This window comes from Barbus barbus (assembly GCF_936440315.1).
Source record: "Barbus barbus genome assembly, chromosome: 4".
NCBI classification, from domain to species: domain Eukaryota; kingdom Metazoa; phylum Chordata; class Actinopteri; order Cypriniformes; family Cyprinidae; genus Barbus; species Barbus barbus.
Genome location: NC_136732.1, coordinates 1,414,647 through 1,427,681, shown reverse-complemented (window position 1 = coordinate 1,427,681; position 13,035 = coordinate 1,414,647). Strand labels below are relative to the sequence as shown.

The following is a 13,035-nucleotide window of genomic DNA, read 5'->3' as shown; positions in this document are numbered from 1 at the left end:
GCACCCCTGGCTTAGCCCTATCTCCTAGCAAAAACTAAATAGGTAAAATCCTCCTTCCTTTTTCTTTTTGATTTCATGTTATTTCAGTTTTGTTTTTATTTGTTACCCTCGTAGTGACATTTGAGAAGAACCATCAAGTGTTTTGAGCAATAGTTTGACGACATGTAAAGGCCCAGTCATCAGTCTACACTGCTTGCAGCCGTCAACAAAGATACTCAGAGTCCTTAGTTCTGTTCACCAACACTAAATGCTAGCACCCTGCCTCACTAGCTGACCCACATCAGCTATTCCCACCTTACACAGCCTACGGAGCCGTTCCCTATACAGATAGCTTACCACCTCTGTACGTACTTGCATTTGCCTTTCTGCCTCTCTCTCTCTCATGTTCCCCCAAGTGAGCCAGCATGTCTCAGACATGTGGCCCTGCCACCTACCCGAACCACTTGGAGACCCGGCAGTGCCCTGTGATGGACATCCTTCAACCCAAAGCAGCCAATGACCTGCAACAGCAGAGAACGGAACAGCAAGACTGTGACACAAGTGGACACCAGACACCCAGCCTGGACAACCAGGAGCTGACCAGCATCATCTCCTCCTTGACCCACAATCTCAAGGGCCTCAGACAGGAGGTAAATGAACTGAAACTGCAAGTCACAGAGTTCCCAAGGGAACCGACACCCGTTCAGCGAGATACGGCACAGAATTGATGCAAGGAACCTGACAGAGTGGAGTAACAGTAGGAAACCATCAGTCTTCAGGAGGCTCTAACAGCTGCTGAACACTAAGAGCAGCTGGAAAAAGTCACCAGACAGGACTTGGAAATAGAATTGTTTCACAAAAGGACACTGTTAAAAACAGCGTATGTGGAACTTAATGAGAAGAGACACTAAAGCTAAGGGCTTGGAAGGCCATCTACATGCAACCAGAGCTGAAGTCCAAACCCTGACTCAGGAATTATGCAACATTAAAGAGAAGCTTGGCATGGTCCAGAAAGAACTGAGACAGTCCTACCGACTGTGCACAGACTCAGGTAAAAGACACCCTGCTGCATGTCACACAGCCAGCAGTGGAAATCTCCTCATCCCTGTACATACCCAGCTGGCATTCGACTGACCTTAAACGTTTAAATGTGGTTGAAATAATGTCAGTTTATGTAAAAACATTAATTCAACGTCAAAACAACGTTGAACACTAAATGGTTGAAATTGCGTTGTTAACTAACTATGGATTCAACATAGAAATATAAATAAAATTTGAGTTGTACTTCAAATCAACATTATTTTTACAACCATGACTTTGAAACATTTTGTTTAAATATATCAGTAGAAAAATAACGTTGTTCCAACATCCAAACAATGCTGATCAATTAACTGTTGAAAAAGTGTTGATGCATGAATATGATACAACGGTGAAAGATCAAGATGGGTTGTTAGTGAATCAGTTATTTAATAATGAAGGGAATATACATTTGCAGACTCAGTACTATGGTTAGGGTTTAGGTTAGGGTTATGGTTAGAACTGAACTATTAAAATAAGTCTAAGGTGCTTTAAGGCAATACCTGCAGGTGTACAGATGCTGTTCAAAAGCAGTGTATCATCCACACTCTCTGTCTGCCCTCCTAGATCTGAACATACCTCTGTCGGCAATATCTGTTTCTCTGGGTTAAAGCCTAACAAATTTTTTAAGAGAGATTATAATTTCTACTGGAACAATTTCTTTAATAATGTAAATTGGACTCACGTTTGGTCATTACCTCAAAAATTCCTCCCCATAAGGTTAGTTTATCCTACAAAGTTATTCCTACACAAATTTAAAATTGATATTGATTTAAAATGCTCTTTCTGTGAATGCTCCACTGAAACAATTTCTCATTTTTGGTCTTGCCAATATACCTAGTATTTTTGGAATAATGTGAAGATTTTCATTGCAATATTTTAAAAACATTTTCTTTATCTTACAAACATGTGATTTGGGTTTTTTTGTATTAAAGGATCGCTCTTTAAAAAAGTTTGGTTTTATTATAAATTTTATTTTATTTCTATGTAAATTTCACATTCATAAATGCAAGGTAAAGCTCTCTTTTTATGGTGCTTGAAATTAAAATGTATGTAGATGTGATGTCAAAATCTAAAAATAGTAAAGCAATTAAAGTAATTAATGCTCCTTTAACATTTTAACATAATATAAATAAAATATAATGAATGGTGCTGACCTAAAATATAAATTGCATTGTAATCCTATGGAATTTTTATAATGTATATCTATTTTTTTTAATGTTCTTCTTGTTGAGGCATGTGAATTATTTTTGTTATATGAGATATGGCACATACTGTTGTTGACAATATAAAAGCATAAAAAAAGCCCTGTTTTTACTGAGAGCAATACAAGGACTTGATTGGAGGACGACGGTTGTCCATCACACAATTAAAGGCGGTGACTAGAACTGGATTATATTGGCTCTGACGGTTCCAGACAATTGCGCATGCGTGAAGTGGGTCTGTGTCTTCATCTTCAGGCTAGAAGATTCTCTGACACTGGACCGTTTTGAACGGAATCTGGCGGTAACAGCTCAAACGGTAAGCCACATTTCATAACTAGAAAATTCCTTAATACATTTTGAGAGTTTCTGACTCTGGCCCACATATTAATACGTATTGTGTTTATTAATATTGTGTGTATGGGCAGACGTTTAACCGCCGTTCTGTGTGTGTGTTTGCACGTGCATGTGGGAAGTGGTTAATTTAACCGCGAAGCGCCGTTGTGTGTGGGTATGCGGGTAACTTAGACTAGTTTGACTGCGAACCGCCGTTAATTGTGTGCTAACTTAACGCGGTGCGTGTGTGTGTATGGAGCGGGCAGACTAACGTTACTTTGACCGCGAACCGCCGTTGTACGGGCAGACGTTAACGTTTAACCGCGAACCGCCGTTGTGTGCTAGCTTAACGTTAACCAACCATCGGTGTGTGTGTGTGTACGGAGCGGGCAGACTACTTTGACCGCGAACCGCCGTTGTACGGGCAGACGTTAACGTTTATCCGCGAACCGCCGTTGTGTGCTAGCTTAACCTTAACCAAACCATCGGTGTGTGTGTACGGGCAGACTAGTTTAACCGGCGGTTTGTTCTGTGTGCTAGGGAGTGTGTGTGCTAGGGTGTTAGGGATGTCTCTGTTAGTTGAACGTGGCACATTGAGACACTTTTCATACACAAACTTCAAAAATAATGTTGAGATTTCATTCTTCTTCCTCTTTACAGATATTTTATGAAGTACACGACCTGAAAGTCTCCTTCAAAGGTGAGTTGTCCCATACCTAACCCAACCATCAATCTGAATCTGAAAGTAACTGTTATAAAACTAAAATCATTTACATTTTTGTAAAATTTGAATACAGGTTGATGTGGAAGATATTATTAAAAAAATGATGAGCACAGCTTGACCTTACGTTTTTTTTATTTTTTTAAATTGAATGATTTTCTTTAAAACATTTGCTTAAATTATTTAGTTTTTATATTTTCACTCCCAGATGTATCACAAAAAATGGAGACGACAAAATGCACAATTACGGGCATTGGTGGAGTCTAGTGATTCAGATGAGAATCCAGGTCCCTCAAATGAGAATGAGAATCCTGGCCTCTCTTTTGCTGATAGTCCAACAGACATGCAGACACACGAGCAGTCTGATACAGGAGAAGACGAGTATCGAGATGATCATCACCCGCCAGACAGTGATGGTGAAAGTGATTCAGAAATTGGAACTTTGTCTGAGGAGGAATCAAGTGATCTAAGAAGTGATTTGGCAAAATGGGCTGTAAAAAATAAGGCAACGCGCACATCGGTTGATGAGCTGCTCTTGGTGTTACGTAAACATGGCCACCGGCTGCCAAAAGATGCCAGAACCCTTTTAGGAACTCCACCTGAAATAGAAGTCAGGGATCTATGTGGTGGCAAATTCCTTTACTTCGGTGTGGAGATGGGACTTTTGAAAATGTGCTCGCAGTATCCCGATTTCTTTTCATCAGAAAATGAGTTGCTGCTAAATTTCAGTGTAGATGGTGTGCCATTGTTTAAATCATCCAATGTACAAATGTGGCCTATTCTTTGTAGTGTGAAAAAGTTTGAGCCGTTTATCGTGGCATTATTTTGTGGAACTGCAAAGCCAAACAGCGTTACTGATTACACATCTAGTTTTTTAACAGAACTGAAGGCACTCCAACAACATGGGGTTGAGTTCCAAAATGGAACATTAAATGTAAAAGTGAATGCTTTTATTTGTGATGCCCCAGCGAGAGCATTCCTAAAATGCATCAAGTCCCACAATGCCTACAGCAGCTGTGAGCGGTGCACCATTGAAGGACATTATGTAAGTCACAGAGTTGTATTCAACTACCAGTCGCAGGAGAAGATTGATGCAAGAACAGAAGATGACTTCATTAAACAGGCATATCCCATCCACCAAACTGGTTGCTCACCCCTGATCGCTGCAGGCTTGCAGTGCATACAACCGTTTGTGCTAGACTATATGCATGTTGTCTGCCTAGGGGTTGTCAGACGATTGCTGAACTTTCTAAAACGGGGACCTAGACAGTGTAGGCTGTCTTCAAGTCAAATTGGAGAAATTTCAGCAAAACTCTTGTCCCTCAGTGGAAAGCTGCCAAGAGAATTTGCCCGACAGCCACGAAGTCTAACTGATCTGGACAGATGGAAAGCGACGGAATTCAGGCAGTTTTTCATCTATACTGGACCGGTTGTTCTCCGAGGCATTCTGCAAGACAATTTTTACCATCACTTTTTGACACTGTCAGTTGCCATGTCCATACTGTTGGACTCCAATGGCATTACACGGATGTCATCCATTGGCTACGCTGAAGAGCTTTTAGTATATTTTTATAGAACATCTACCAAGCTCTACAGCCCAATCTTTCCATCCTATAATGTCCATGCCCTGATCCACTTGTCTGAAGATGCAAGGCACTTTGAAACATCTTTGAATGACATCTCTGCCTTTCAGTTTGAAAACCACCTGCAAAAACTAAAAAAGTGTGTCAGAAATGCAAAAAACCCAATTGCACAACTATCGAAGAGGATAGCAGAAATGGACAATGCAAAAATTCCTATCTCACCAGCAGCACATGGGACATTTGTGTCAACTAAGAAGAAGGACTCCTGTTTTTTTTTGGGACATGCCTTTGCCTTGGTAAAGGAAAGAAGGCCGGAAAAGACATGTGTGTGTGTGATGTGTACAGTCTCAACACTTTGGACAGTTTTTTCACCAGTCCATGCGATTCAAAACTGATTAACATTGCTGTACTGCGTAATGAAAGGGAGAACCAAAAACGAGAGCTGATTGAGGAGAAAAAACTGAAGCACAAGGCAGTTTGTCTACCATACAAAAGTGGCTACGTATTTATGCCATTGCTTCATGGCTGTGAAAGGAACTAACCAGCCTAGGATAAGTGACAAGAAGATGAGAGTCCACTAATAGCTGTTCATCTTTTAATGTTAGAAGTTTTTAGTTACAAATGATGGTCATTCACTTTAACTTTTGGATAGCATTGTTCGGAGTTGTCTCATTTGTTTTTTCTATAGACCAGAACAATGTGGACCAGAGCGGTGTGGAGAGAGGAGACCATGGAGATGGAGGAAGTGATACCATCATGTTGGGTTAAGAATGGTGGTGTATTGTGGCCTACACAAGGAGCTGCGAGAGCGTTGAAGGCCTGCAAAGAGCCAGAAGAGTCATGGACAAAATTCCCGTTAATAAAAATTAAGATTCAGTCAGGTATGTGTTTTGTAAGGCAAAGACTTTTGTCATACAGTATATGAACATAAGGCAAATTTCAAATCGTCAACGCATACCTATGGACATTTCTCATTTTTTCTATTTTACATGAACATTTAAGTGTATCTATCTGTCTCTTATGTATGTTTGGTAATTTCTAGCCTGCTATAATGTCAGTTTTACTTGTTTATTTTGGTGAGACTCTTATTTTTTGGTTTTATCTCAAACAACAACAAATAGCTATACAATTAAAAGTAACTAAAGCAGAAGCACAACACAAACGGTCTCATCCAGAAAAAAACAACAAAATATATTTGAGAGGAGGAAGCAAAAAGCTTATTTAGTCCTGCATGCCCCTTCCTCACAAAATCGTATCATGCAATAAAGTCATTCAATAGCCTGTTTATTGTTGGCATGCAAGATGATATCCGCTTATAGAAATTAAACAAGTATTTTATAATAGCCAAACCTGCATTTTTGCCCAGTTGCTTTTGTATATTAAGACTTACTCATTTGTATGCATTTTACCATTGCTGTATGTACTTTCAGATGACAAGAATGAATGCGAGAAGTATGATTTTACTACAACTGCTGAATTGAGTGGCTCAGAAGAGGAGTTACCGACGAAGAGGAATCAAATATTTATTGACTTTTTCCTTTAAGATGAACCATCTGTCAATGTAGACAGTCAAAAAGAATCTTCTCCAGGTCTTATGATAAAGAGTACAGGTATGTAATAAAAAAAATAGGTTTTCACATTTATTTTCATACCTCTGTCACAACAATGAGGTTGGAGTAGGGTTTTCTAACCTTTTTTAATTCAATTAATGTCAATTCAAACTAAGACAGTCAACACAGGTATGCCTATTTGTTTGAAAGATGACTATTGTCTTACAGAATGCTTATTACTAATTTTAGGTGAAAAGGCTACCAAGAAGATTCGAACATTTATTCCTTGTGAAGGTAGGTGTTAATTTACAGGAACCAATGCACTGAAGGCAATGTCTACATGGCCCCAAGGGCTACATCATTGTAACATTGTATTTTTAGAGTAAACCAACAAAAGGATCTCCTTGTGCACAGCAAGTGTGATCGTCAGGTGCAGGTAAGTAAAACAGTGAAATAAACCACCGCATGCTGAAAAATTTACAGAATCTTTAACACGTTTCGCCTGTAGCTCCCTCTGATTGTTGTTCACTCAGAACAAAGATTCAGTAAAGTTATTTTTTTTTTAGTGTGCGGTGGTCAAATTTATCTGTTTTGCTTTCATTGTATTTTTAGAGTTTGTAATAACAAAAGTGTTTGTTGGAATGTAAAAGGGGTCAAAAGGGGGCAGTGACACCTTGGTGGTGGGTCATGTCACACAATCATGTCATATGAAGATGGGGGTGGGCTCAGTATGAATCATAGTAGAGATGTAATGGTTCTTACTGTAAACTCACAAAGTCACACTATTCGGTAAATATTGCACAACTACTAACACAACAAAAAGAAGCCACATTTGGCAAATACAAGTCATGAGAATCAAGCCAAGAAAAGAATAACAAACGTTATGCACATTAAGAACACATCATTGTAGCATTTTAATCACCGCCACCAATTAGTCACTACAGTTTTGAAAGTACTTTATGACTGTTGACTATTTATTACAGATGACTTTGTTCTTCCAACTCCTCCCAAAATGAACAATGCACAGTCTGGTAAATATGGCACAACTACGAACACAATGAAAAGACGCCACATCCTGCATCCTGCAAATACAAGTAATGAGAATCAAGCCAAGAAACGGCTAACAAAAGGTATGCACATTGTAGCATTTGAATCACCACCGTGGCTATGTCAGTATCGGGCCAATTAGTCACTACAGGTACTAGTTAAGTGGTTTGTTTTTTAATGACTGTCACTTATTACAGATGACTTTGTTCTTCCAACTCCTCCCAAAATGACAGATGCACAGTTTGGTAGGTGGTTGTGTGAAACCAATTTTGTCTTTGATTGGATGAAATATTTTGAAGTTTAGTATGCCAGAACTGAAAGGTTACAACTTGAATTGAATGCTACAAAATATAATCTTCAATTGTCTTTTATGTTAATTTAAACTGTTAATGTTTCTTATGTTGACTAACCAAATACGTGTAAAGTAATTTTGAATTATTGACGCATTAACCACTCCCAGTGTCTAAAAACACAGAAAGAACCCAAATGGACATCCCCTCAAGACCTCAATCCTTGGCACACAGTGGTAGCAGCAGTCCCTCTGAGTCTCTTTCTAATGTTCGAAGGTATTTAATTTAAATATGATCAAAAGTGCAATATTGTCAGTATAAACAAAGCACTGTTATTATTAGATTTTATTTGGTATGGACATCACAATTAAACTGGACAAACCAGATGCACTGATTGAGTGCTTTAGCACTTCCAAATGTAAGAAAATGTTTGATGTACTGATCCAGTAAAAATAAAATTGCAACACAATAATTCTCACTACTTAGAATTATACTTCATTTGCAAAACCTGCTGTAGCAATTTCCATTTATTACTATTTATTTTTAAACCAGATCATTCAGCCCTAGGCCTGGCCAAGAGAGTCTGTCCAGATCCCTTTCTCAGAGACGGCGTAGGGGTTCCTCAGGGTCTTCCACTCATGGACGGAGGTATTTAATTTAAATATGATCAAAAGTGCAATATTGTCAGTATAAACAAAGCACTGTTATTATTAGATTTTATTTGGTATGGACATCACAATTAAACTGGACAAACCAGATGCACTGATTGAGTGCTTTAGCACTTCCAAATGTAAGAAAATGTTTGATGTACTGATCCAGTAAAAATAAAATTGCAACACAATAATTCTCACTACTTAGTAATAAATGGAAATTGCTACAGCAGGTATTGCAAACGAAGTATAATTCTATTTATTTTTAAACCAGATCATTCAGCCCTAGGCCTGGCCAAGAGAGTCTGTCCAGATCCCTTTCTCAGAGACGGCGTAGGGGTTCCTCAGGGTCTTCCACTCATGGACGGAGGTATTTAATTTAAATATGATCAAAAGTGCAATATTGTCAGTATAAACAAAGCACTGTTATTATTAGATTTTATTTGGTATGGACATCACAATTAAACTGGACAAACCAGATGCACTGATTGAGTGCTTTAGCACTTCCAAATGTAAGAAAATGTTTGATGTACTGATCCAGTAAAAATAAAATTGCAACACAATAATTCTCACTACTTAGTAATAAATGGAAATTGCTACAGCAGGTATTGCAAACGAAGTATAATTCTATTTATTTTTAAACCAGATCATTCAGCCCTAGGCCTGGCCAAGAGAGTCTGTCCAGATCCCTTTCTCAGAGACGGCGTAGGGGTTCCTCAGGGTCTTCCACTCATGGACGGAGGTATTTAATTTAAATATGATCAAAAGTACAATATTGACAGTATAAATAAAGCACTGTAAAGCAGCAGTCTGAACTACACATCTTCCAGATGTAAGAAAACGTTTGGCACAGACCTCAACAAATGTCATGTTCTTATTATTATTATTATTATTATTTTTATTTTTTTGTAAATAGAAATTGCGACCCAAAATGATAATTCCCACTACTCAGAATTATACTTCATTTGCAAAACCTGCTGTAGCAATTTCCATTTATTACTATTTATTTTTAAACCAGATCATTCAGCCCTAGGCCTGGCCAAGAGAGTCTGTCCAGATCCCTTTCTCAGAGACGGCGTGAGGGTTCCTCAGGGTCAAACAAATTGAGGAGGGAAGACTTCCCGATGTCTGAAAAAAGTAAAGTTATTCTCTTAATTTTGCTGACGAATAATTAGGAGTCTTCCAGTGTCCCTAGCTGTCCCCAAAGTTTTAGTTGAATCAGACTCAACAGTTCAATATGACACTTTGCTGATTTTTCACATGAGCACATGGTAACACATGTATGTTTTTTTTTTTTTTTACAAGCAAAAAAATTGCTCCTATTTATTTTGTGAATTTGTTCAAGTGAAAATTGTCTATTAAATACAAGTTACTTTTAAGGGGTCTTATTTTAAGTATAGATTTATTTTGAATAGAAATTAGACATTTGACTAGAAATATCACAAATATTCTTGGTAAAATTGAGTTTTTGCAGTGCATTTTTCTTTATTGGGCAAATGAAAACTGATTTTGTTGTGTAGAGCGTACTCACTACATTATAAAAATAATAATTGGTCGCTTCTTTTTTGACTAGAATTTCAGAAGAGAGTTCTTCAGCTCCTTGTTGATATCAAGGATAGAATTCACATTGCCACCTCTGCTGGAACAGCATATGAATTAAATCCTGCAAACACTTTAGAAGAGCTCAAAGCTTTAGAGAATCGCCTGGAGGACATTAATGAGGGAGCAGAACTGGTAAGTTTTAACCCTCAGGTGGTATTGGGGTCTGAGTATCAGGCTAGTGAAACATGGTTTCACAACTCTAATGTACATGGAAAGATTCACAGAGATATTATGCCTCTCCCTGATTGGGTGCAAGACAAACACTCAAACTGATCTAATAAGTATAGCTTCATGGGGCATTTCACATTTTGATGAAGAGACAACAGCAGAGACAGAAAAGACAAAGAGCGGCCTATAAAGAGTGGCCTATAGAGCGTGCACAGTATGTTTTGATCCGGGTAATGTTTTTACAGCAGGAAGTGCCTCTGGCTTCATGCTCTTCTGAGGTGTGTGTTATGCTAGTAGCAGCTAATGTACCACTGTAGTAGTAATGTAGCAGGACAAGTGCTATAAAAAAAAAAAAAAAAAAAAGCAATAAGTTACATTTGTAAAGTGCTGGCAGTTCCATTATGACAATTGGCTTGTAGTTCACTTTGAAATAAAATTTTGTTTTAGCTTACCTCAAGGGCATCCCAGATGTAGGTGTCTTTGTTTCCGCAGTGGTTTCAATTTTTATATTTTTAGGTCAAACCGTTCTTCTGTCAGTCATATAATGCAGGTCTATGGGACCTAAAAATATAAAAATTGAAACCACTGCGGAAACAAAGACACCTACATCTGGGATGCCCTTGAGTTAAGCTAAAACATAACAATTTTATTTCAAAGTGAACTATACCTTTCACCTTGGTGACCTTGTCCTCATGTGCCTGCTTTAAGTCTGGGCTCTACTGACCACTTTTTCTGGTTTTAATTTCTTGTTGTTCCTTTTTAGAGTAAACATCTGAAGAGGTTAGGAGGGGTTGATGCTGCAGACCATGTGAAGAAGTCAATGGCTGCGTAAGTATCTTTGTTCCGTTTTTGCATTAGTTTATAGTTGGGGTGTAACGGTCCGTGTATTCGTATTGAACCGTTGGCTTTCGGTTCGGTGTTAGGTACGCATTTTCAAACCGAACAGTTATTTCAAATAAGCGCGTCGCGAGCTCGCTCATAATGTAAGAGACACTGGCGCGACCATAACATCAAATGGCAAACGTAATGTAAGTGGAACGAAACTGAGCTACTCGTGACGGACCGTTTATCAGTTTGGACCAAAGCAGCGCGAGCCGATCTTGTACTACACAGCGCTAAGAGGTAAAGAAACCACTCTCATTTGAATTCGCCACTGAAGTAATAACATCGTTGCGAGATCTAGTGAGAGTCACATTTCTTCGTTATTAATGGATCAAACAGTGCTGACGTGGAAACCAGGAAGAAACATTGTGCCATGGATTTACTGTAGTAAAACTAACAGTAACTTTGGAAGTTTGGCAGGAATAGTAGGCTACAATGCTTTCAAGTAACGTTACTTCGGTTTTATTTATACATTATGAATAACATTGCTGCCCTCAAATGCTAATCTGAACTAAAATAAACATTTATAAGTAAAAAAATATTACATTTCATTTTTTACAAGGAGCTGTTTTGTTTTACATGCTCCTAAGAGTCAATTATAGCTCCATCATTGCTCAAAGTAAAAAAAATATCATACTTTATGATGTTAGTTTTAATAAAAAAAGAATGAAAAAAAAATCAAGGACATTTCTCTGGCATTTCTTTTTGCTGTATCGAAAACCGATATGTAACCAATATTATTAACCGAACTGTGAAGTGTTATCGTTTTGAACCGAACCGTGAATTTTGTGAACCGTTACACCCCATAGTGATTTTCCTTGTCATATACTGTCATGCGCTACATTTTCATAATGATCTTGATTGCAATATAATACTCTAATATAAATGTTTTACCATGGCAGAACTATGACAAATAAAATGATGGCTATAATGAGCCTCAGAGGAAGGAGTGGGAAGGTGTCCTTTATGAAGACCCGTCTTTATAAGATCATCTGTGGTGAGTTTGCTTTAACATAGTAGTTTTGTAACAATGTTTTAAATAATATAGAATATAGTAAGCAGAATAATAATTCATAAGAAATCATTTTAGTTGGAGGACTCTACAGAGCATACTGTAATATTATATATAATACTCCATTCTGGGCTCTAGACTAACTTCTCTACCGGCAGTACTGGTTACTACCAACTGCCTTTTGTTGCTCACCCAAGCACATGATTATCAATGACGTTGCATGTTGATAAATACTAATTTATATAGTTGAAACATTGGCAATGCTACAAGTTGATATTTGCAAAATATTTGACAGGTTAGCGTTTGCTAATACTGATTTTTTTTTTTTTTTTTTTCTCAGACGTGGTGTTCAGCTCTTTTGATACATCAACAACAAAAATAAATGAACACATGGCCAAATATTTCAAATATGCACCAGAGAGGATGGGTGGCGGTGGCAGAAAGAAATGAAAGCTAACCAGCCGTGTTCAATGTGGCCCAATGTTTGGGCCGTTCTTCTAGTTCGACACGTGTTTGAGTGAAATGTTGGCACACTTGCCGTAATAAAGCATGTTTCTTTCATCATCAGTGAAATGTCTTTATTAATCTTCTTCCTGGTCTTGCTTTTACCAATTGGCTTCGTCCTACCTGACTCTGCGTGTCCACAGACTTAGTGTTTATGTATCCATTTCAAGGTGTTTGTTCTTGCTGTTGAAAACATCAATACTTTAGTGAAAACAGTTTAACAAAATAAACTGTTAAAAAGCAGGACTTTAGTGACATTGAAATTTTAACGTTGATTGGATTTGCAAAATCTAAACTAAAATCAATGTTGGCAAATTCACCTATGTTGAGAAACGTGACGTTGGAATGACGTTGCTATTTCAACGTTGATTGGATTTGCAAAATCTAAACTAAAATCAATATTGATTCAATGTTGGCAAATTCACCTATGTT

General features: G+C 37.9%; 1 protein-coding gene across 4 annotated transcripts; it reads left to right on the top strand.

Annotated features, from left to right (window-relative positions):
• The first annotated feature begins 2,340 nt into the window (after positions 1 to 2,340).
• Positions 2,341 to 12,668, top strand: LOC306866844 (uncharacterized protein). 4 transcript variants are annotated; one of them, XM_079412233.1, is made up of 17 exons: positions 2,341 to 2,577; positions 3,255 to 3,294; positions 5,587 to 5,779; positions 6,329 to 6,508; positions 6,698 to 6,742; positions 6,830 to 6,884; positions 7,432 to 7,578; positions 7,693 to 7,740; positions 7,971 to 8,061; positions 8,338 to 8,433; positions 8,710 to 8,805; positions 9,082 to 9,177; positions 9,454 to 9,572; positions 10,009 to 10,169; positions 10,969 to 11,033; positions 11,990 to 12,084; positions 12,440 to 12,668. In XM_079412233.1, exons 7-17 carry the CDS (start codon positions 7,461 to 7,463, stop codon positions 12,547 to 12,549), a joined length of 1,095 nt encoding a protein of 364 aa, XP_079268359.1. In that variant the 5' UTR covers positions 2,341 to 2,577; positions 3,255 to 3,294; positions 5,587 to 5,779; positions 6,329 to 6,508; positions 6,698 to 6,742; positions 6,830 to 6,884; positions 7,432 to 7,460; the 3' UTR covers positions 12,550 to 12,668. The 4 variants fall into 4 exon arrangements, with proteins under 4 accessions (XP_079268359.1, XP_079268358.1, XP_079268357.1 ...); XM_079412232.1 differs by having other exon boundaries at positions 2,420 to 2,577; positions 7,956 to 8,061; XM_079412231.1 differs by lacking the exon at positions 6,830 to 6,884 and having other exon boundaries at positions 2,420 to 2,577.
• The last annotated feature ends 367 nt before the right edge of the window (positions 12,669 to 13,035 follow it).

Excerpts from the sequence above, each read along its gene's own strand:
- LOC306866844 (XM_079412231.1), top strand. Across the intron at positions 6,743-7,431 it reads AACATTTATTCCTTGTGAAG|ATGACTTTGTTCTTCCAACT; the intron begins GTAGGTGTTAAT and ends TATTTATTACAG. Across the intron at positions 7,579-7,692 it reads CAAGAAACGGCTAACAAAAG|ATGACTTTGTTCTTCCAACT; the intron begins GTATGCACATTG and ends CACTTATTACAG.